Below are 23244 nucleotides of genomic sequence, written 5' to 3'. Positions count from 1 at the left end.
AGAAATTTCTTTATACTAATGCTCAAATATTGGGTGAGTATGTTGTTGTGTTATAGGGGGGAGGTGTGGTGCTAAGTGTCGCAACTTATATAACTATAACACAGAGGTCCAATTACCATCCCTCATAGAAAAATGTAGAGAGCTCATGAAGATGTCCGCGAAAGGTAACAATATACCATGTGTTATATATGACCTTATGCTATGTATCAATGCCATGTATGAAGCGTCAATGTATATCATAAAAAAAATAGATTGGCCCTCTTTACACTGGAAACGAATGCTAAAACCTCTACTACTGGTGTGGGAAACTCATGCTAAATTCCAACATAATGCGCTCGCCTATAAGGACATGCAGCCATGTTTCTCGCGATTAGTTTTCATTCCAGAAGCTAGATCTCGACTGCAACAAGAAGCATCGTTTGCTTCAACAACAGCTACACTGCTGCAATGGGGGTCAGTTCCTTTTTTAGAGACGTGACGGAGCCTTGCCCTCTTCTCGGTTTCCCGTCATGGCACACGGTTGGTTTACTTGTGTATGTGTGTTTACGACTGATCCTTCTCAAACGTTTTTGCTACTAATCCTTCTTGATTATGTGTGTTGCAACAGACTGGCATTCTTTTAGGTTACCTTTTCGCCCTTGCCATACTCGATCGACTTCTTCCTGGACGTATTGTGCCTGGGGCTGTCCTGGAGGATAAGAGCAGAAAACATTACAAGTGCAATGGTAAACGCCCCCCCCAACACACACACACACACACACACACACACACACACACACACATTTTTTTTGTGACACCACTCTGAAATATTATATTCGAGAACCTTCAAAGCGAGAGGCTCTGGTACATCTTAAAACCAGTGGAAAAACACTTCATAGTTCTGTTGATCAATCTGTTGCAGCTAAAAACTTTTATGCAATTACTTGACGTAATGTAATGATCGATGGAAGTATACATACTTGTCGATCTGAGTTTGTGCAAACAACTCAATATATAATCCAGCAATATTGTCCATATAGCTCAATATCTCGTCCAAGCAAAGAAAAGAGCATATTCATGTAGTCTGGACTCTGGACTTTGGAAGGATATCTTCCAAACATCGAAAATATTTCCCTAAATGTCTTGCCAGGGAATCTTGTTCGCATATCCGAAAATAGACGATTCAGAAAATTCCTTGTGTCAAGTGCATCTTGGCTAGCCAACTGGCTGCCCCATCAAAAGGTGGTCTAGACTCATAGAGTCCCTAATATAAACCTAATCTAGTGACCGCATTCCCCAAGGAATGAGATGATCAACAATGAGCTATGCAAATGCCTTAAATAGGCCTTGGGAGCTTGGGTGGAGTGGCCAACCTATTATCGGCTAGGTCCTTGGACTCATAAATTCTGTTTGCTGCAGCCGACACTAGATATTCTCAATCAATGGTGGCCGATAGCCCTCCTGGTCCATTCCACCACATCTTCCTTGCCAATCAGGTGTTAGCAGACATCTCTTGTCTTTACCATATTACAATTTACAATGTAGGGAGTGAGGGCCAGTGATGTGGGTGTGCCTGCCCGTGTGGTTTTCTCCATTTTTATCCATTGTCCCTTTTCCATTTTTTCAATCGTAGGGATGATGTTTTTTTCCTGTTGGCCTGTTGGATTTGGCTGCTTAAGAGGGGTCCATTGTTTTGTGCTGGCTGACCAATTTTTTTCCTGGTCGTGGGCTGGCCGACTGGTTTTTTACCCAGTCGTGGGACATTTTGGGGCTGTTGACCTGTTTTAGACAGGGCCGGCCGACTGCAGCCCCAGCCTATATATATTGTGACCCTTTCCCCCCCACAGTTTTACACCAGATATACTTGTGTATATAGTAGAGTTCGACATCGTCTCTCCTCGCTTGTTCTTATGTAGTTTTCTGCTCTTTGATTTTTCTCTCTTTTCATTTCGACATGGTATCGGAGCCCCAGGTGGCTTGAATCTTTGGAGAGAGTGAGAGCTTTCGGGGTTGCTGTTTTTGGTGCTGATTGGGCTGTACGGGACATGGAGAAGCGGGTAGAAGGTGGGTGTCATTGCTGGAGAGTCACCTTGCAACAAAGTGGAGCCTCTTCAAAAAATTTTCCCCACCCACGCTCCCTTCACAAGACCACATGAACCCCCGCGGTAGATTTGCTTGAGATGGCGGAGAAACATGTGAAGATCCCCACCCTCCCATCGTTCCCGGTGGATTGATAGTTGGACGGAAACAGCTATGGTATCTGGAAGGTAATGATGGAGTCTGTCTTGGAGTGTTATGATTTGGCTGATTTCATCGTGGTTGGAATTCCACGGCTATATTCGGAGGAGGAGAAACTTTCATTGTCAACTAAGAAAGAGCGCGAGGGCGAGGCACAGTTGTGGGATCGTGTCAATGTCCGTGTGCGTTCTTTCATCTTTCTCAATTGCACACCCCAAGTGATCAATCATATCAGACGCAACAAAGTGCAGCCTCTTCAAAAAATTTTCCCCAGCCACCCTCCCTTCACAAGACCACATGAACCCCCATGGCAGATTTGCTTGAGATGGCAGAGAAACATGTGAAGATCCCCACCCTCCCATCGTTCTCGGTGGACTGATAGTTGGACGGAAATAGCTATGGTATCTGGAAGGTAATGATGGAGTCTGTCTTGGAGTCTTATGATTTGGCTGATTTCATCGTGGTTGGAATTCCACGGCTAGATTCGGAGGAGGAGAAACTTTCATTGTCAACTAAGAAAGAGCGCGAGGGTGAGGCACAATTGTGGGATTGTGTCAATGTCCGTGTGCGTTCTTTCATCTTTCTCAATTGCACACCCCAAGTGATCAATCATATCAAACACATGACACTGGCTCGAGGGATTTGGTAGCACTTGGCCTCTTTGTACAATTGGGTATCGCCCACATGAAGAGAATTTCCTTGGAAGTGTAGATGCGAGGGATGAATCCTACAAAGTCTTCGATGATGCGAGAGCACATCAAACTCCGAGCTCTTCAACAGGAGGTTCTTCAGGTTGGAAAGGAGATATTAACAGAGAACATGGCCATCACCCTGTTGTCTCATCTATCCCCTCAGTTCTTAGCTTTCTATTCTTCTTCAATCACTAGTGGGAGGCTCAGCACCATTACTTGGGAGGAGCTTGTGTCGATGGTTTTGGACTAGGAGGAGCGGTTTTTGAACTCTCCATAGGGCAGGCTTTGACTAGCTAGCGGTCGAAAGGCTGCAACAACAACAACAACAAGGGCAAAGGGAAGTCTTCATAGTCGAAGGCTTCTGAGAAGAAGCTCGACTCAGATCGTGATGTTTTGAAGGCCGAGCGGACTTGTAACCATTGTGGTCAGAAGGGTCATTATTGGAGGAAATGTCCTTAGCGAAGCACCGAGAAAGGTGTCGATTCCTGAGTTGCAGTCGCAAAGACTCCATCTTTTGTGCACTTGGAGATTATGGACACTGGAGCTTCATCTTCTTTGAGCAGGGAGGTGGTTAGTCTCACCGTTGGGGATACTCGGGAGTGGATTTGGGACAGCGGTGCTTCTAGGCACATGACTCCTCGAGAGAGTTGTTCCAGGACCTTCGGAGGCAGACAGGTCACATCTTTATTGGTGGCAAGTCCACTATTCCGATTCACACTGAGGGAAGGTTGGAGATCGTCCTCGATGGTAGAGGGGGGAAGCATTCCTTCCCAGTTCTTTATGTTTCATCTCTTGGTTTTCATCTTTTGTCAGTGCATGAGGTTTGCAAGACTGGCATGCGGGTGGAGTTTGATGAGCATTCAGTTGCTCTCTGGGACAAAGCAATAGACCAAATTGTTTGGGAAGGCGGAGTGGAGAATGGGATTTACAAACTCTCAATACTCTCTTCTCTTACAGGTACTCAGCTCGGTGATTTGTGGCATTTCCGTTTTGGCCACTTGAATATGGACATGTTGCGTCGGGCTTCCGGGGACTAGATGGTGGATGGCTGTGAGGGCAAAAGGACGGAAGGATGAGATGTACGAGAGGTCAGAGCAAATCAACATAGCATGAAATGGGTGAGTGAGTGTATATATGATGGTGAATGAGAACATGTACAAGAGTCCCTCTGATGAGAGGTGACTCTGAGTAGAAGACCGGTGCAGAAGCAAAGACGATGTCAAAGTTGAAGCACGGTCGGTGAGACGAAGGCTTGCGTCGATGTGAGGCAAAGGCACTCCGAGGTGGTAGTGGGCAGTGGAAGGTGAAGTGATGCAGAGTCTAGTGACAAGGGTGCTGCGGTACTTGAGGGGTGATGAAGAGCAGAGAGGGCTGCCGTCCCGAGTGGTGTAGTGGTGCAAGCTCTGGTGACAAGGTGTTAGAAGTCATCTCCTGTCTTTATGTAGACACCAGGGCCTTTGTTGTGGGTGTGCCCGCCCTTGTAGGTGTTTTCTCATTTTTCCTCACTCCCCATATTTTTCCCATTTTTTCTTGGCCTGGGGTGGCAGTCGTGTGGTGCTGGCAGCTGTTGTTCTGTTGTTTTTCTCTGGCCGATTGTACCCGACCTTGGGACAGTGCTGGTCGACCCTGTTTGTGCTGGCCGAATGGCCTTTAGAGCAGGTCGTGGAGAACTGGACCCAGTCGACTGCCTCTGGAGCAGGCCGACTGCTGCCTGGGGTCCATATATAATGGACCCCTAACTCCCTTGCCATTGTGTCTTGTATTCGGGATCTTCTTTGTGTATATAGAGCAGAGTTACACGTCTCTCTCTCTCTCTCTCTCTCTCTCTCTCTCTCTCTCTCTCTCTCGCTCATCAGGGCAGGCAGGCTTCAGGAGAGCTTTCTCTACCACTGACCATGTATTCACTTTGAGATGTATGATTGATCAGGCCAGAGTGAGGAAGAGAAAGCTCTATTGCTGCTTTGTGGATTTCCGCAAGGCGTTTGACACAGTACCACGAGAGAGGCTCTTTCAGCACCTGCAGTCTCTTGGCATACCAGCAGATATGACATGGGGCATCTATGCATTATATGAGCAGGTTTTTGGGCGAGTCAGATGTCCAGGAGGTATGTGTTATAAAGAGAAGCCAAGTGCTGCCATATGCCTCTGGCCAGCGTCATATGCTTTACATGATTGATTACTTGCGGTGTGCAGTTGAGGAAGATAAATGAACGGACTCTGGCGTTGACACGATCCCACAACTGTGCCTGTGCCTCGCGGTCCTTTTTGGTTGAGTGTAACACCCCTTTCTCTGCTTCCGGCCATGGAACCTCGACAACAATGAAATTAGCAAGGTCATACGACTCCAGCAGCACAGATTCCATCATAACCTTCCATATGCCGTAATGGTTTCCATCCAACTGACGGTCCACCGGGAACGTGGGGAGTGTTGGGATCTTCACATGCTTCTCAGCCATCTCTAACAAATCTGCTCTTGCAATCGTGGTAAGCAGCACAGGGAATCTTTTCTGAAGCAGGCTTCCAGGCGGGCTTTGAAACCTTTGGAGTTGGTACACACTAACTTGTGTGGGTCTATGCAGAGAGCATCCTTGAAAGGTTCTTTGTACTTTATGTTGCTTGTTGATGATTGTAGCAGATTCACATGGGTTTATTTTCTTTCATAGAAGGACCAAGCTTTTGCTCGGTTCAAGGAGTGGCATGTGATGGTGGAGAAAGAGTCTGGCTTGCAGATAAAGACTCTTCGGGCTGACAAAGGAGGAGAATTTTCTTTCAATGCATTCGTGTGGTTTTGTGCGGAACATGGCATCAAGCAGGAGCTGGCCAATACAGGCTCGTCGTCAAAGAATGAAGTAGTTGAGCGTAAGAACACGACTGTGGTGGAGATGGCGAGGACGATGCTGGAGCATTGTGATCTTCCTCGTCCACTTTGGGGAGAGGCTGTGGCTATGGCTGTCCATATCCTCGATCGTTCTCCGACGACTTCAGTACCAAACATGACTCCCTTTGAGGCGTATTTTGGCAGGAAACCTGATGTCTCCCATTTCCATGTGTTTGGGAGTGATGCATATGTTCACATTCCAAAGAAGCAGAGGGGGAAGCGCGACTCAAAGTCCCAAAAGCTTGTCTTTGTGGGATATAACTCTCTTTCCAAGGGATACAGGTTGTATGATCCAGAGAGGAATGAGGTTGTTATCATCAGGGATGTGGTTTTTGATGAACATGTTCCGGTTTCCACTGTTGATGAGCCGCCACTTCTTGGAGACCTAGATGATTCGGATGATGATTCCCAGTCGATTGTTACGGCTGGACAGCCTCAATCAGTTGAGGAGGTTGACCCACAGTTGGAGATGAGCCCCTGCAACAGCAAGAGGCTCACAGTTAAGGAATCGCTGGCTAGCGGATGTTGGAGGGACCGGCCACCGCCAGCTAGCACAGGGGGTAAAGAATGCAGAAGAGCTTCAGTCTCAGCTCTGGCCTGGGGGCTAAGAGAGGGTAGATCATAGAGAGAGATATTGTAATGAGTGGTTTGTAGGAGAGCCTTCATGGACAGACGAGAACCCCCAAGGTTGTTGGGATGGGCCGGAGCTTGGCCTTGGAGGCAAAGACAGCATCTTGGAAAGCTTGGTCAATAGCAGAGGGTGAAGGTGGTACAGAATCCTCTACAGGGGATGGAATGGGGCCCGAAGGGAGATTGGAGGTGGCACGTTGGGCGCGAGTAAGGACACCTACAGTGACTAGATCGGGTGAGGAAGCCATTTGTGGAATCACTGTATTGGAAGAGGGGGAGGGAGCTTGAGGAAGCTTCACCGAGATGAAGTTGGTGGTGGGGAAGGTGAAGTTGGAGACCGGATTAGCCAAGGTGCTGGCCCTTTGCTTAGGACAGTCTCGGCTATAGCCACCGATGTTGCTTAGTCCCCTAGGGTGGTGCGTGCTGCTATTGCGTGACTTTGACATGGTATCAGAGCTTGGCTTGTGTGGTCCTGGGCGGTCCTAGCCTGTGTTTGATCGAGGTGCTCGAATTGAAGGAGGGTGTTGGAGGTGGCAATTGTTGGAGCTACTCTCAAGTTATTACATGACTAGAAGTTGTGGTGGCAATTGTTGGAGCTACTCTCAAGTTATTACATGACTAGAAGTTGTGGTGGATTATCCCATACGCAAGAGCATGGGAAGTTGAAGAGCCATATATAGGGTGTGGTGGCACCTTGTCGTAGATATCTCCCCTCCGGCCAAGTTTTTGGGGGGAGCAATGGTTCTGAGATGGGAGCCTAGCCGCCGACATTGCTCAGTGCCCTAGGGTGGTGTGCGTGCTGCTGTTGCGTGACTTTGACATGGTATTAGAACTCGGCCTGTGTGGTCTTGGGTGGTCCTAGCCTCTGTTTGATCAAGGTGCTCGAATTGAAGGAGGGTGTTGGAGGTGGCAATTCTTGTATCTACTCTCGGGTTATTGCATGACTAGAAGTTGTGGTGGATTATCCCATATGCAAGAGCATGGGAAGTCGAAGAGCCATATATAGGGTGTGGTGGCACCTTTTCATAGATATATCCTCCGGCCGGGTTTTTGGGGGGAGCAACGGTTGGGAGATGGGAGCCTAGCTGCCGACGTTGCTCAGTGTCCTAGGGTGGTGTGCGTGCTGCTGTTGCGTGACTTTGATAGAGATATCATTGGATGTGATCATCAACATCTTCTGTGGAGGACCCTTTGAAGGTGGGTAGTTTGACATTGACTCTGTCCAACATAGTGGCCAAGGCCTTAGGGTGGCCGGTCGCTTGGTCCATGGGATTGTGAGATGTAGAAGAAGATGAGGTATTTGGTGATAGGGGAGGAAGAGGTAGGGGTGGAGGAGGATTTCTTGGTGGAATGTAGTGAAATTTCCTCCTTTGGTAGAACTTCAAAGGGCTAGAGGGGGAGCTTTTGATGGAGCTATCCTTAGGACCATGTGAAGAACGTGTTTGCCGCACGCAGTGGAGAGAGTTGGCGAGAGTTGCCAACAGAAAACACAATAGCCAAAGTATCCATTGTTGTGGACTCCGATGTGCTGAGAGAAGGTCCCATCGGGCGTGCCAAATTTTGGTGTACCTGTAGCCAGCCTGAGTGGCTCAGGTCCCCTACTCACTGTGGACTCTCTCTCGGATGACAGTATGTTGAGCGAGGGAGTATACTCCCCAGAACTGCTCAAATACCTACAAAATGCTAGTGCATAGTGAGAACAAGTTGTGATGAAGAGAGAAATGCAAGGTGCTCACGTGCAAGTGCTTAGTGAACATGAGTGAACATAAGTGCACGAGTACTAAAACAACAGTAAACTGCAACAACCATGAATAGTATCACGTGCTCACGTGCAAGTGCTTAGTGAACATGAGTGAACATAAGTGCACGAGTACTAAAACAACAGTAAACTGCAACAACCATGAATAGTATCAAGAAATGAGAATAGCCAAGCCAAGACAATCCACTATGTATCCCAAAGAGTACAAGAATGGCCACTGTCTCCGCACATCAACATCTAGACCAGTGGCGGAAGGGAAACCAAGGGATGCGTAGGGAGTGCACCAAGCTAGACTACTGTAAGAGAAAACAATGCAGCTATAGAGGAAAACTAAGGGGCTAAGTGCTTCAGGATGAGATACAAAACTAATGATGAGGATGTGATATATATATGCTCCCACCAGGAACGCGTGTAGTAGCCCTTGGTAGAGGTCGAACAAAATAGCCTATGGTAGGTGAGTAGCCGACTTCAGTAGTCCATGAGTAGATGGTCTAAGCGCGTTGCCATCAATGGCCGACTATATGCCAAGTCCAAGTTGGCATTTGTCTACCAAGTCCACGTCACTCCAAGTCACTTCCCTTTTTGCCATGTCATTTGGAGCTGTTCCCACGACAATGGTGCTGGCTACAGGATCAAAGTGGCGTTTGGTATATACATTATGAATCTGCCTAGAAGAACCCATCTCTGTATGATAAACACACGCACACACTCACATATAAAACCTAAACAAAGGCAAGAGTCTTGGCTATAAATAAAGAAAGGCCAAGCAGAACACAGGTAGCATACGAGCAAGAACAGGCGACGACTGAGTGACGAGTGGGAACATGCGACAGCTAAGAGTCGAGTAGGTACAAGTGACGGCAGATACAAGCGGCGACAGGTGTGGAGGCGGATTGCAACGACAGCAGGAACATGTGACTCTCTGCATGTTGGTTACACATCGGACGATAACGATAGCAGGTACAAAGGACAACAAGTACATATGACGACAGGTATAGGCAAACGGCAACGATAGCCTTCACACACACACCCCCTACACACACTTTTTTTTAATATATAGTGAAACCACTGTCTCATTAAGAAAAAAGAAATATACATTCATAGCTATCCCAAATCAGGACACCTACTAAAAGCAGAAACAGTGGGAAAGCACTTCTAATTGCGGGAAGGTTAGTCCTCCGATTTTGTGAGAATCTTGGAGGGACTAGAAAAGGGCTCTCCGGAAATAAAAAAACATCTGGATAGAATCTCCATAGAAGAGCAACTAATTCCTAGCATAATAGATTGTCCACAAAGCCCAGAATTTGGTCCAGTCAAGGAAGTCCCAGTTCACCATCCCAGGTCCTGCACCTTCTGTACAGAACTGTCTACGTGGCATCCAAGTGCGGGATGCACGTGACAACTATACATCCCATGTGAGCCCAGTCCGGGACGAGTCAGCCAGGGATCCATCTCAGATGTCCGAGGTCAGGTGTGCATTGTCCTGCACAGGAGTCTAAGGTCAGGTGTGCACTGTCCTGCACATGAAACAGTGCCAGTCTGCGTTGTGAGTCTCCCTCTAGAATGATGTCAGTGGTTCTGTGTATCTGGTATGGTACTGGATGCCAGATCACTAAGTAGATTATGTTTAGGACAAGGGGCCAGCCCATAGGGCTACCCCGGAGATTAGTATGGGCATGGGAATGGTGTGAAACCATCCCCATGAGGGCGAGGAAGGCTCAGGCTGGACCCACCAGCCATGGAAGGGCTGTGGGACAGCCCTTGGGCAAAGATAAGGCTATTTTCAGGAGCATATAGCCTTTAAATGGCTGTAGGGCATGTATGGGGCAGCCCATACAGGTTGCCCAGCTTTGGGATTGTGGGCAAAAGATGTGCCCAGCCCTTAAGAAGCAGGCGCTTGATGTCCAGCCACCCAGGAAGTGGTGCGCAGGAATTATGGGAAATTTTCCAGCATTTAATGGGATTTTTCAGCATTAACTGCTGAATATCCAGTCGCATAACTGATGCTGGCCGCTTGCCCTTATGTTGGCCAACTACCCCTGAAGGGTAGTATAAATAGAAGAGAGCCATAATCCCATCATTCATCTCAGTATTCATCAAGTGCTCAAGCCAATTGTAATACGCGGAAGCTTCGGAGAAGGATCGGTACTTCAAAACTCAGAAATCAGCACTCTTTTCGCGACGGAATTAACGCACAAAACTGAAAGGAGATGTGCAGAAAAATAGAGAGAGAAAGGGGAGATGGAGAGGACACAGTATTGGGTCCCAATTACCCTCTGTAGGCCCCCACCACGGATGGTGTATTTGCTTTATTAGAATGATGTAAATCTGGAAACAAATACAGAGTACTTGACCTTTTCTTGGCTGGAAAACCTGCCCTTGACCTTCAGTCCTTCACCCCTTTGCGTTAGCAACCTCTTGGCTGTCCTGGCCCTTGTTTGCTTGATGCACTTGGTGAATTATGAGATGATCTCAATGATTATTGGCTGGAGTATTTATACTCCCTTTTGCATCCAGTCGGCCAGCTAATAAAAGCCCCACGACTAGGTCCTTTTCACTAAAATGCTTTCACACTATATTCTATATGGTGCTTTCACACTAGGCAGCCTGCTGGCCACTGCAGGGACAGTGTCAAGCTGCGCATACCTTCTGGGACAGCTCCTGGCTGCTGGGCACATCTGCGCATGGGTGTGGGACTGCCCCTACACCTGGCCTGACCTGTTGGATAGGGCTTTTGTCCCTGTCGGCTGCCTGTCCAGAAGCTCTAGAGCTGGCCGACAGCCCTTCCAGCCCATGCCATGGCTGGTGGGCACAGCCTGGGCCCTCCTGGCCCCTTGGGGGTGGTTCTACACCTCCCCCATGCCCACACTAAGAGTGCAAGTGCAAATCTTCGCACTGGGGTAGCCCTATGGGCTGGCCCCATCTCTACATGCAAACCTACATGCCTACAGAGGCCTGGCATCCAGTTGCAAACCAGATACACAGAACATCTGACATCATTCCAGAGGGAGACTCACAGCGCGGACTGGCACTGCTTCATGTGCAGGACAGTGCACACCTGACCTTGGACTCATGTGCAGGACAATGCACACCTGACCTCGGACGACTGAGATGGATCCCTGGTTGACTCGTCCCGGACTGGGCTCACATGGGACCAGTTCACCATCCCAGGTCTTGCACCTTCTGTACAGAAATGTCTACGTGGCATCCAAGTGCGGGATGCACGTGACATCCCCTTCTGCTTAACTTGACGGAAGCTGCATAGCCTCCAAATAATCCGTCAATAATGCCGGATAATCTTCGAAAAATTCTTTGTCGAGCCATACCGCTTCATGAGTTCCTCGGTCCTGAAACTTCGTGAGGAACTGTCGTAGTCTTCGGCCTGAGCCATGCTTGAAACGGTGCAGAAGGATCTGTTCTGGAACTATTTCTTCTGCTTCATCAATAATGTCTGGTTCCGCTTCGTCCTTGACCTGTGAAGGGGGTGGACCTACATATGGCTTTAACCAACTGACATGAAATACATCGTGCATAGTCCAACTCGGAGGTAGCTTTAACTGCATAGACACCTCATTAATCTTTTTCCGGATGGGAAATGGTCCGAAGCTCCTGAAAGACAACTTTGGGCATCGCTTGCCCACCTGCTTCAATCTTTGCTTCATAATCCGAAGATACACCCAATCCCCTTCCGAAAACTTCATGTCCCTTCGGTCTTTATTGGCCTGTCGAGTGTAGGCCTCTTGCGCTTTAGCCAATCTATCTTTAACGGACTCTAGGATCTCCTGGTAAGACTCCGTCACTCTGTTCGCCTCCGGTACTGAAGACGGAAGTCCTGGTTAACAACGACTGGAAAGGCCTTCCAAACGCTGCCTCATATGGAGTCCGGCCAATAGCTGAAGAAAAAGAGTCATTCAAAACAGCTTGAACTAAAGGCAAAAACGATTCCCACTTACCTTGCTGATCATGGACATAACACTTCAGCACATCAAAGGCCAACTGGTTGTATATCTCTGTCTGGCCATCTGTCTGTGGGTGGAATGCACTGGAAAAATTCAACTTAGTACCAAAATTATCAAACAATGCCCTCCAAAAATGACTGGTAAACTTGGCATCTCGGTCTGACACTATGGTCCTAGGAATCCCACCAATCGGGTACCAATGCGGAATAAATAGCTGGGCAACATCCTCGGCGGTCACATTGGCCCTGCAAGGAATAAGCATAACAAATTTGCTGAACCTATCAACAATAGTTAAACACTGCGTATTACGCTTACTCGGACTGGGAGGCAGATTTGTGACAAAATCCATCGAAATGTCCTGGAAAGGACCCTCAAGAATTGGCAAAGGCTGTAACAACCCTATCTTCTTTCCACGAGGAGCTTTCACCTTTTGACAAATGTCACAGCGTTGTACATATGTAAACACATCACGCCTCATCTTTGGCCAATAGTATTGCCGTTCTAATTTCTCCAGAGTCGAATTCATGCCCCTATGACCACCTGTAATGGCGTCATGGGCATCATGGAGAAGAGCTGCCCGGAATGATTTCATGACACATAGTCGGCCTTTGTAGAAAAGCCAACCATCGCGTATCAAAAAATGGCATGGTCCTGTGGCATCCAATGCTTGTTCCCACTGTGTACCGAATTCCTCGGAATCCGCGTACGTGTGCTTCATGTCTTCTAGTCCTGTACCAACAGGGTCAAGTCTAGTGGTCTGAATCGCAGATACTTGTCCCTTCTTGCTCAAAGCATCGGCCACTGGATTGGCCTTTCCTGGAAGGTACTCAATCATACCACCGAACTGCTGGAATATCTGACTCCAGCGGTGTTGTCGATCACTCCACTGTGCACTTGGCATCGTCTGAATCCAGCGCAATGCCTGATGGTCAGTGCGAACCTCAAAGTCACGGCCATACAGGAAATTTTTGCAATGTTTCAAGGCCTGTATAACTGCTAGGAGTTCACGATCATAGACTGAGTAGTTCTTCTCGGTGGGCAGTAACTTACGAGACATGTAAGCTACTGGATGACCATTCTGTTGCAATACACCTCCAATTGCGATGTTACTCGTATCGGTGATCACTTGAAATGGTTCGTCCCACGAGGCAAGGGCTAAACAAGGCGCTTCTGACAAAGCCACCTTGAGGTTCTGGAATGCCTCCAACGCTCGTGGAGTCATTCGAATCTTTTGCCTTCTTGTTCTCACTCCCTTTAGCAGATCGGTGAGGTCTGCCGAGAGATCAGAAAACTTGTCAATGTGGGTGGAATATGCCTGGCATATACCCACAAATGATCTAATGTCATAAGCGGTCTGAGGTACTTCCCAGTTAACAATCTCGGCCACTTTAGCCGGATCAAGTCGAATGCCTTCAGCACTAATTATATATCCCAAGTAATGTACCTGGAACAGATAAAATTCTGACTTCTTTTCATCGACATAGAGCTTGTTGCTTTCTAGCAACTTAAGGACTTTCTCCACATCAATGTCATGTTGCTCAACTGTAGCTGAAAATATGAGTATGTCGTCCAGAAATATGAACACACACTCTCCAATCAACTCCCGGAAAATACGCATCATCATGCGGTTAAATGTAGCTGGGGCGTTCGTCAATCCAAAAGGCATCACCACAAATTCATAGTGGGCCCGTTCTGTACGGAAGGCTGTCTTGGGGATGTCCCTCTCTACAATCCGAACCTGGTGGTACCCACTCTTTAAATCCAGTTTGGAGAACATCTTAGCTCCATTCAGCCTCTCGAGAATATAGTCAATTCGAGGCATCGGGAATCTGCTCTTGATAGTCAGCTTGTTGAGTGCACGATAATCACACAACCGAGAAGACCCATCTTTCTTCTTGACAAACAAGATCGGTGCTGCAAATGGCGACACGCTGGGACGGATGAAGCCAGCTTGCAACAATTCTTGGAGTTGGCGGTCCAAGTCCGATTCCATTGCCTTAGAAAGGCGATACGGAAACTTGCTCGGGGGTTCTGAGCCTGGGAGGAGGTCAATCTTGTGATCCTCCGGTCTGGACGGGGGAAGCTGGGGAGGGAGACTGTCCCGAAGAAAAATCTTCTGGAACTTTTCATGGAGAACTGAGTACTTCTCGGAAGCACTGGCCACCGTCTGGGCTGTCTGGATGTAAATCATCGCACACTGTGCGCCTTTCCTGACTACTCGCTTAGCCTGCAAGTGGCTTATGAGCGGAAAGTTTGGAATACCTGGCTCACACTTAATGGTCACCGGGGTGTTTGACACATTCCGATTGATCTGGAACGTGTGCTTGTCCCACTTGACATCAGGAAGAAACTTGTGAAACCACTGGATACCCAAAATTATGTCTGCTCCTACAAGAGGGGCAACCATAAAGTCACGCACAAACTCTATGGCCTGAATCACTAACTTAGCACCTAGAGCTTCATACTTGACGCTCGTTGTCATACTTGTGCTAAAACCCTCAACTTGTTTGTCCACCGGAGTCAGCTCGAAACGGGCACGCCTAGCGGCCTCTTCCGTGATCACATCCTCCGTGCTGCCGCTGTCAAACAAGACAACGACTCTCTGGCCACCTATGTAGCCAAAGGACTTGAGCAATTCGTTGCGCTCATACTCCTGGTCATGGGCGTCCTTCTGCTTATCTTCGAGCTCCCGGCTAATAATTGCTCCAACTGAAGCACCGGGGGTTGAAGAACTTGGGGTAGCCGCTGGGGTCTGTGTGGGAGCTGTGCTCACCACAGAAGCTAAGGAGGCGGCGGTGGCCTTTGGAGGCTTCTTCGGACAATCCCGAGAAGTATGTCCTTTTGTGTGACAAAAGAAACATCTACCCTCCTTCCTGTACTGAGAAAGCTCCTCAGCACTCAACTTGCCACCTGTCTTGCCTGCCTCCGCTTTTTGGTCTGGAGTAAGCTTAGACGCATTGTTCGAGTTCTTGGAGCCAGAGGCTCCCGGGCTCTGTCCTGGGGAAGACCCCGCCTGGTTCTGGCTTTTGCCCCCCGAGGCGTTAGCCTTGGGAGAAGCTGGCTGGGAAGTCTTGGGCTTGCCACCATTGTGTTTCATTTCTGCACTCTGCGCAAGTGATAGTGCGTCCTCAAAGGTGGCTGGCCTAAACATACGCACCTCCCATTGGATTTGCGTGTCCAGGCCATACAAAAACTGCCCTTTCTTGTCCGAATCAGATAAGCCTAATTGTAGACACAAGGTCGAAATTTTATTGGCAAACTGAAGGACTGGTGGCACATTCTGACGCGCTCCCCTGAACTCGTCTTCGAGTCGCTCAAGGTAGTGGGGCGGTAGAAACCGCTGCTTAAGGTCACGGACGAACTCGTCCCACACATAAGCTGCCATACCTGCTTTGGTGTGGGCATGAGCCCACTGAGTCCACCAAGGAATGGCCTCACCTTCCAAGTACCAACTAGCTAAGATCACTTTGTCAATATCTGCGGCAAAGTAAGCTTCAAATTGATGTAACCATGAATAAAGAGTAGTGGGATCGAGTTTACCATTATACTTACTGAAATTCATTTTCTCGGGAAAATGATTCGAGGGCGCCGCCGGTGTCAATCTGGCGTCCAAAGCTCTAAGGTAACGCTCGTGTTCCACTCGTCGCATGGCGTCGTCTTCTCGTTGTCGAATCTCCAATGCACGCATCTGCATCTCAAGCAAGGAGCTTGGCTGCGGCTGTGACCCCGCGAGAGGGTCCCTGTGACGAGGATCTGGTATCTGGGATACGGAAGGAGAGGGAGGAGGAGATGGAAAACGCGACGCTGGGGAGCGAGAACGCTCCCCCAGAGCCAAAATCTGCGCCTTCTGCTCATCCAACTTGGTTGTCTGGTCTGCGATTGCTCGCATCATCTGCTGGAACATGTCTGTGACACTCAAGCCGGTTGCCCTAGCTGGGCTGCCTGGTGCACTCTGGTCCCATGGTTCTGGTTCTCTCTCGTCGCCAAAGCCCGCTATGGCAAGAAAATGCAATTCCTTTCCGGAACGCAATCTGACCATCGACTATCTGTGTGGGAGACTTCCGGAGGCTTCCGGAGGCTAAAAACCAACCGTCCTTCGAGGGACAGGAGTCACTCCGAAAGGGGTAGTCCACCAGGGTCTAGAAACCAACCACACGAGCGAAAAAATTTTCTGGTTTTCTTTGCTGAATCTTTGTCCTTGAAGTGAGCTCTGATACCACTGTAATACGCGGAAGCTTCGGAGAAGGATCGGTACTTCAAAACTCAGAAATCAGCACTCTTTTCGCGACGGAATTAACGCACAAAACTGAAAGGAGATGTGCAGAAAAATAGAGAGAGAAAGGGGAGATGGAGAGGACACAGTATTGGGTCCCAATTACCCTCTGTAGGGCCCCCACCACGGATGGTGTATTTGCTTTATTAGAATGATGTAAATCTGGAAACAAATACAGAGTACTTGACCTTTTCTTGGCTGGAAAACCTGCCCTTGACCTTCAGTCCTTCACCCCTTTGCGTTAGCAACCTCTTGGCTGTCCTGGCCCTTGTTTGCTTGATGCACTTGGTGAATTATGAGATGATCTCAATGATTATTGGCTGGAGTATTTATACTCCCTTTTGCATCCAGTCGGCCAGCTAATAAAAGCCCCACGACTAGGTCCTTTTCACTAAAATGCTTTCACACTATATTCTATATGGTGCTTTCACACTAGGCAGCCTGCTGGCCACTGCAGGGACAGTGTCAAGCTGCGCATACCTTCTGGGACAGCTCCTGGCTGCTGGGCACATCTGCGCATGGGTGTGGGACTGCCCCTACACCTGGCCTGACCTGTTGGATAGGGCTTTTGTCCCTGTCGGCTGCCTGTCCAGAAGCTCTAGAGCTGGCCGACAGCCCTTCCAGCCCATGCCATGGCTGGTGGGCACAGCCTGGGCCCTCCTGGCCCCTTGGGGGTGGTTCTACACCTCCCCCATGCCCACACTAAGAGTGCAAGTGCAAATCTTCGCACTGGGGTAGCCCTATGGGCTGGCCCCATCTCTACATGCAAACCTACATGCCTACAGAGGCCTGGCATCCAGTTGCAAACCAGATACACAGAACATCTGACATCATTCCAGAGGGAGACTCACAGCGCGGACTGGCACTGCTTCATGTGCAGGACAGTGCACACCTGACCTTGGACTCATGTGCAGGACAATGCACACCTGACCTCGGACGACTGAGATGGATCCCTGGTTGACTCGTCCCGGACTGGGCTCACATGGGACCAGTTCACCATCCCAGGTCCTGCACCTTCTGTACAGAAATGTCTACGTGGCATCCAAGTGCGGGATGCACGTGACACCAATCAAGGGCCAGTCAAGCCAAGGAGATTGCCAAGCAAAGGGGTGGACTTCTGAAGGTCAAGGGCAGGATTTTCCAGCTAAGAAAAGGTCAAGTTTTCTGTATTTGTTTTCAGATTTACATCATTCTAATAAAGCAAATACACCATCCGTGGTGTGGGCCCTACAGAGGGTAATTGGGACCCAATACTGTGTCCTCTCCATCTCCCCCTTCTCTCTCTATTTTCTGCACATCTCCTTTCAATTTGTGCGTTAATTCCGTCGCGAAAAGAGTGCTGATTTTTGCGTTTTGAAGTACCGATCCTTCTCCGAAGCTTCCGCATATTATAGTGGTATCAGAGCCTACTTCAAGGTCAAAGATTCAGCAAAGAAAACCAGAAAATTTTTTCGCTCGTGTGGTTGGTTTTTAGACACCGGTGGACTACCCCTTTCGGAGTGACTCCTGTCCCTCGAAGGATGGTTGGTTTTTAGCCTCCGGAAGCCTCCGAAAGTCTCCCACACAGATAGTGGATGGTCAGATTGCGTTCCGGAAAGGAATTGCATTTTCCCGCTATGGCGAGTTTCGGCGACGAGAGAGAACCAGAACCATGGGACCAGAGTGCACCAGGCAGCCCAGCTAGGGCACCCGGCTTGAGTGTCACAGACATGTTCCAGCAGATGATGCAAGCAATCGTCGCAGACCAGACAGCCAAGTTGGATGAGCAGAAGGCGCGGATCTTGGCTCTGGAGGAGCGTTCTCGCTCTCCAGCGTTGCGTTTTCCATCTCCTCCTCCCTCTCCTTCCGTATCCCAGATACCAGATCCTCGTCACAGGGACCCTCTCGCTGGGTCACAGCCGCAGCCAAGCTCCTTGCTTGAGATGCAGATGCGTGCATTGGAGATCCGACAACGAGAAGACGACGCCATGCGACGCGTGGAACACGAGCGTTACCTCAGAGCTTTGGACGCCAGATTGACACCGACGGCGCCCTCGAATCATTTTCCCGAGAAAATGAATTTCAGTAAGTATAATGGTAAACTCGATCCCACAACTCTTTATTCATGGTTGCATCAATTTGAAGCTTACTTTGCCGCAGTTAGGAAAACAGATACTGACAAAGTGATCTTAGCTAGTTGGTACTTGGAAGGTGAGGCCATTCCTTGGTGGACTCAGTGGGCTCATGCCCACACGAGAGCAGGTATGGCAGCTTGTGTGGGACGAGTTCGTCCGCGACCTTAAGCAGCGGTTTCTACCGCCCCACTACCTTGAGCGACTCGAAGACGAGTTCAGGGGAGCGCGTCAGAATGTGCCACCAGTCCTTCAGTTTGCCATAAAATTTCGACCTTGTGTCTACAATTAGGCTTATCTGATTCAGACAAGAAAGGGCAGTTTTTGTATGGCCTGGACACGCAAATCCAATGGGAGGTGCGTATGTTTAGGCCAGCCACCTTTGAGGACGCACTCTCGCTTGCGCAGAGTGCAGAAATGAAACACAATGGTGGCAAGCCCAAGACTTCCCAGCCGGCTTCTCCCAAGGCTAACGCCTGGGGGAGGCAAAAGCCAGAACCAGACGGGGTCTTTCCCAGGACAGAGCCCGGGAGCCTCTGGCTCCAAGAACTCGAACAATGTGTCTAAGCTTACTCCAGACCAGAAAGCGGAGTCAGGCAAGACAGGTGGCAAGTTGAGTGCTGAGGAGCTTTCTCAGTACAAGAAGGAGGTAGATGTTTCTTTTGTCACACAAAAGGATATACTTCTCGGGATTGTCCGAAGAAGCCTCCAAAGGCCGCCGCCGCCTCCACAGCTTCCGTGGTGAGCACAGCTCCCACACAGACCCCAGCGGGGCTACCCCTAGTTCTTCAACCCCCGGTGCTTTAGCTGGAGCAATTATTAGCCGGGAGCTCGAAGATAAGCAGAAGGGCGCCCACACTCCAAAAGTGGAGTGTGGCCTCCGCCCCATAAAAATCCTAGGGTCCCAAACTTTAAAAGTCCCTAGGGGCCACTAAGGCCTAGGGGCAACTTTAGTAAACATTAGAAGTTTAATGTTCTAGTTCCCCCCTTCACACCTAGGGATGTCCACACATCTTTAACTCTGTCCGGGCACCCCCCATGTGAATCATTCAATATTCTGACTCTGCAACCACCATGCCCACACTTGTGCTGTTCCATTTTCACAGGGCCATGACAGACTCTAGGATCTCCTGGTAAGGCACTGTCACTCTGTTCGCCTCCGGTACTAAAGACGAAGTCCTGGTTAACAACGACTGGAAAGGTCTTCCAAACGCTGCCTCATATGGAGTCCTGCCAATAGTAGCTGAAGAAAAAGAGTCATTCAAAACAGCTTGAACTAAAGGCAAAAACGATTCCCACTTACCTTGCTGATCGTGGACATAACACTTCAGCACATCAAAGGCCAACTGGTTGTATATCTCTGTCTGGCCATCTGTCTGTGGGTGGAATGCACTGGAAAAATTCAGCTTAGTACCAAAATTATCAAACAATGCCCTCCAAAAATGACTGGTAAACTTGGCATCTCGGTCTGACACTATGGTTCTAGGAATCCCGCCAATCGGGTACCAATGCCGAATGAATAGCTGGGCAACATCCTCGGCGGTCACATTGGCCTTGCAAGGAATAAGCATAACAAATTTGCTAAACCTATCAACAATAGTTAAGCACTGCGTATTACGCTTACTCGGACTGGGAGGCCGATTTGTGACAAAGTCCATTGAAATGTCCTGGAAAGAACCCTCAGGAATTGGCAAAGGCTGTAACAACCCTATCTTCTTTCCACGAGGAGCTTTCACCTTTTGACAAATGTCACAGCGTTGTACATATGTAAACACATCACGCCTCATCTTTAGCCAATAGTATTGCCGTTCTAATTTCTCCAGAGTCGAATTCATGCCCCTATGAGCACCTGTAATGACGTCATGGGCATCATGGAGAAGAGCTGCCCGGAATGATTTCATGACACATAGTCGGCCTTTGTAGAAAAGCCAACCATCGCGTATCAAAAAATAGCATGGTCCTGTGGCATCCAATGCCTGTTCCCACTGAGTACCGAATTCCTCGGAATCCGCGTACGTGTGCTTCATGTCTTCTAGTCCTATACCAACAAGGTCAAGTCTAGTGGTCTGAATCGCAGATACTTGTCCCTTCCTGCTCAAAGCATCGGCCACTGGATTGGCCTTTCCTGGAAGGTACTCAATCATACCACCGAACTGCTGGAATATCTGACTCCAGCGGTGTTGTCGATCACTCCACTGTGCACTTGGCATCGTCTGAATAATCCAGCGCAATGCCTGATGGTCAGTGCGAACCTCGAAGTCACGGCCATACAGGAAATGTTTCCAATGTTTCAAGGCCTGTATAACTGCTAGGAGTTCACGATCATAGACTGAGTAGTTTTTTTCGGCAGGCAGTAACTTACGAGACATGTAAGCTACTGGATGACCATTCTGTTGTAATACACCTCCAATTGCGATGTTACTCGCATCGGTGATCACTTGAAATGGTTCGTCCCACGAGGCAAGGGCTAAACAAGGCGCTTCTGACAAAGCCACCTTGAGGTTCTGGAATGCCTCCAACGCTCGTGGAGTCATTCGAATCTTTTGCCTTCTTGTTTTCACTCCCTTTAGCAGATCGGTGAGGTCTGCCGAGAGGTCGGAAAACTTGTCAATGTGGGTGGAATATGCCTGGCATATACCCACAAATGATCTAATGTCATAAGCTGTCTGTGGTACTTCCCAGTTAACAATCTCGGCCACTTTAGCCGGATCCAGCCGAATGCCTTCAGCACTAATTATATATCCCAAGTAATGTACCTGGAACAGATAATATTCTGACTTCTTTTCATTGACGTAGAGCTCGTTGCTTTCCAGCAACTTAAGGACTTTCTCCACATCAATGTCATGCTGCTCAACTGTAGCTGAAAATATGAGTATGTCGTCCAAAAATATGAACACACACTCTCCAATCAACTCCCGAAAAACACGCATCATCATGCGGTTAAATGTAGCTGGGGCGTTCGTCAAACCAAATGGCATGACCACAAATTCATAGTGGGCCCGTTCTGTATGGCAGGCTGTTTTGGGGATGTCCCCCTCTACAATCCGTACCTGGTGGTACCCACTCTTTAAATCCAATTTAGAGAACACCTTAGCTCCATTCAGCCTCTCGAGAATATAGTCAATTCGAGGCATCGGGAATCTGCTCTTGATAGTCAGCTTGTTGAGTACACGATAATCGACACACAACCGAGAAGACCCATCTTTCTTCTTGACAAACAAGATCGTGTTGGGGTAAAGGCATAATGCCCACCCTTATAGTGTGTACAAGCCCATAAGTTATAGTACATAGTACACTTAGTACTTTTAATGTACTAAGTGCACTATGTGTACTAGTGCAATATACATGTGTGATAGGGGAGTCACACACTCATCTTGGTGAGTTGACTTATCCCCACAACTCTCTCTCTCTCTCCCATGTTTCTCTGTGTATGTCTCCCACATGAACTTTAACCCTAATTCTTCTTCTCCCATTCAACTGGTATCAGAGCTAGCAGCAAGTGCCACTGATTTCATCTCTGTAGCCTTCGCTTCACACACCTCCAGTGTAGGGCAGCAAATTGACGGCTCTATATGCTGTATTTGTAGGCTCCCATTACAAGCGAAGCAAGTGACTGGCTTGGGTGTTGCAGGTGTCAGGAACTGCCATGACAGGCAGCGCAGCATAGCAACGCACACCACAGGGCAGCAGCACTCGCAGCAATCGCAGGTGAGCGGAAAGAGAAGGTGGCGGGCAGCCATTTCTCCGTTGAACCAGTCGCATCAGGCGGGTGTGTACACGCAGGCGGAGCAGGCTTCCTGCAGTACGAATAGCTTCGGTGAGAGCCTTAGCGTGGAGCGAACACAGGCGAAGGCAGGCGGACACATAACTGGCTGCGGACACGTAGTCAGGCGCCTACAGCGTCCAAGCGAACACGCCTACGAGCGAAACTCGAACGAGCACGTGGCAAAAAGTCATCGTTGTCGACGTCTCCGGTAGCTGGAAATCGTGTGCGCGCTTACAAGTTGACTCCAACGCAACCTGGTGCGCAGCCAATCAAGTACCTGCAATCAGCAACTCCCGGCGCCCGTCAACAGCAAATTCAACTCTTCCATCGCTTCGCTCCACGTCAGCCAACGCTTCATAGCAGCCAGCCATCCGTACATCAGCTACAGCAAGAAGCGCCCCTCCCCTTTTCTGCATCAGATTTCTGCAACAGCATCAACAGAAATTCAGCCTGCAAATCTCAGAGAAATTCAAAAATTAAGAGGTATTTGCCTTCAATTTTGGGAATTTCTTATCAATTCAATCAATTGAGCAAGTACAGGTGCCGAATTGCTCAATTTCTGAGCAAAATTGACAAAATTGGGTGACATTGGTCACAATCAGGATCAATTTGCAGGAAATTGGATGTCGAAATTTGGGGCTTTTGATGTAATTGTGCAATTAAGCACTCATACATGCTATATGATGTTAGAAATCGCACATTCGGGCAAAATTGCAGCAAATTGCAGTGCAAATCAAGGGGCTTTTGTGCCGATTGGATTGATTTGCATGCAGGCTATCGCATTTGATGCCTTGGGCAATGTGTTGATGCCTGTCAAGCACTCAATGTGCCTGTAAATCAAGGGGGCTTTCATGTATTAGATGTATATGTGGCCAGGGGGAAGCGTCGCGAAGACTCTGGATGCCTTCATGTGCGTCAATGTACCATGTATGATCAGCAATTGATCTTAAATCAAGGGG

General features: G+C 48.7%; 1 protein-coding gene across 1 annotated transcript in view; it reads left to right on the top strand.

Moving 5' to 3' along the window:
- Positions 1-264: 264 nt before the first annotated feature.
- The window catches only part of FK (Ergosterol biosynthesis ERG4/ERG24 family), a 162185-nt gene continuing 139205 nt past the window's right edge, over positions 265-23244 (top strand). Inside the window, exons 1-2 of the mRNA XM_086819123.1 lie at positions 265-519; positions 608-725. Of these exons, the coding sequence (XP_086675249.1) occupies positions 448-519; positions 608-725 (190 nt within the window). The 5' untranslated portion in view covers positions 265-447. The remainder of the gene's footprint in view (positions 520-607; positions 726-23244) is intronic.

The sequence above is a fragment of the Cibotium barometz genome, chromosome 2, assembly GCF_041138505.1.
Source record: "Cibotium barometz isolate CiBa-2024 chromosome 2, ASM4113850v1, whole genome shotgun sequence".
Taxonomy (NCBI): domain Eukaryota; kingdom Viridiplantae; phylum Streptophyta; class Polypodiopsida; order Cyatheales; family Cibotiaceae; genus Cibotium; species Cibotium barometz.
The sequence above is the reverse complement of the archived record's forward strand: the minus strand, read 5'-3'. Positions and strand labels throughout refer to the sequence as shown.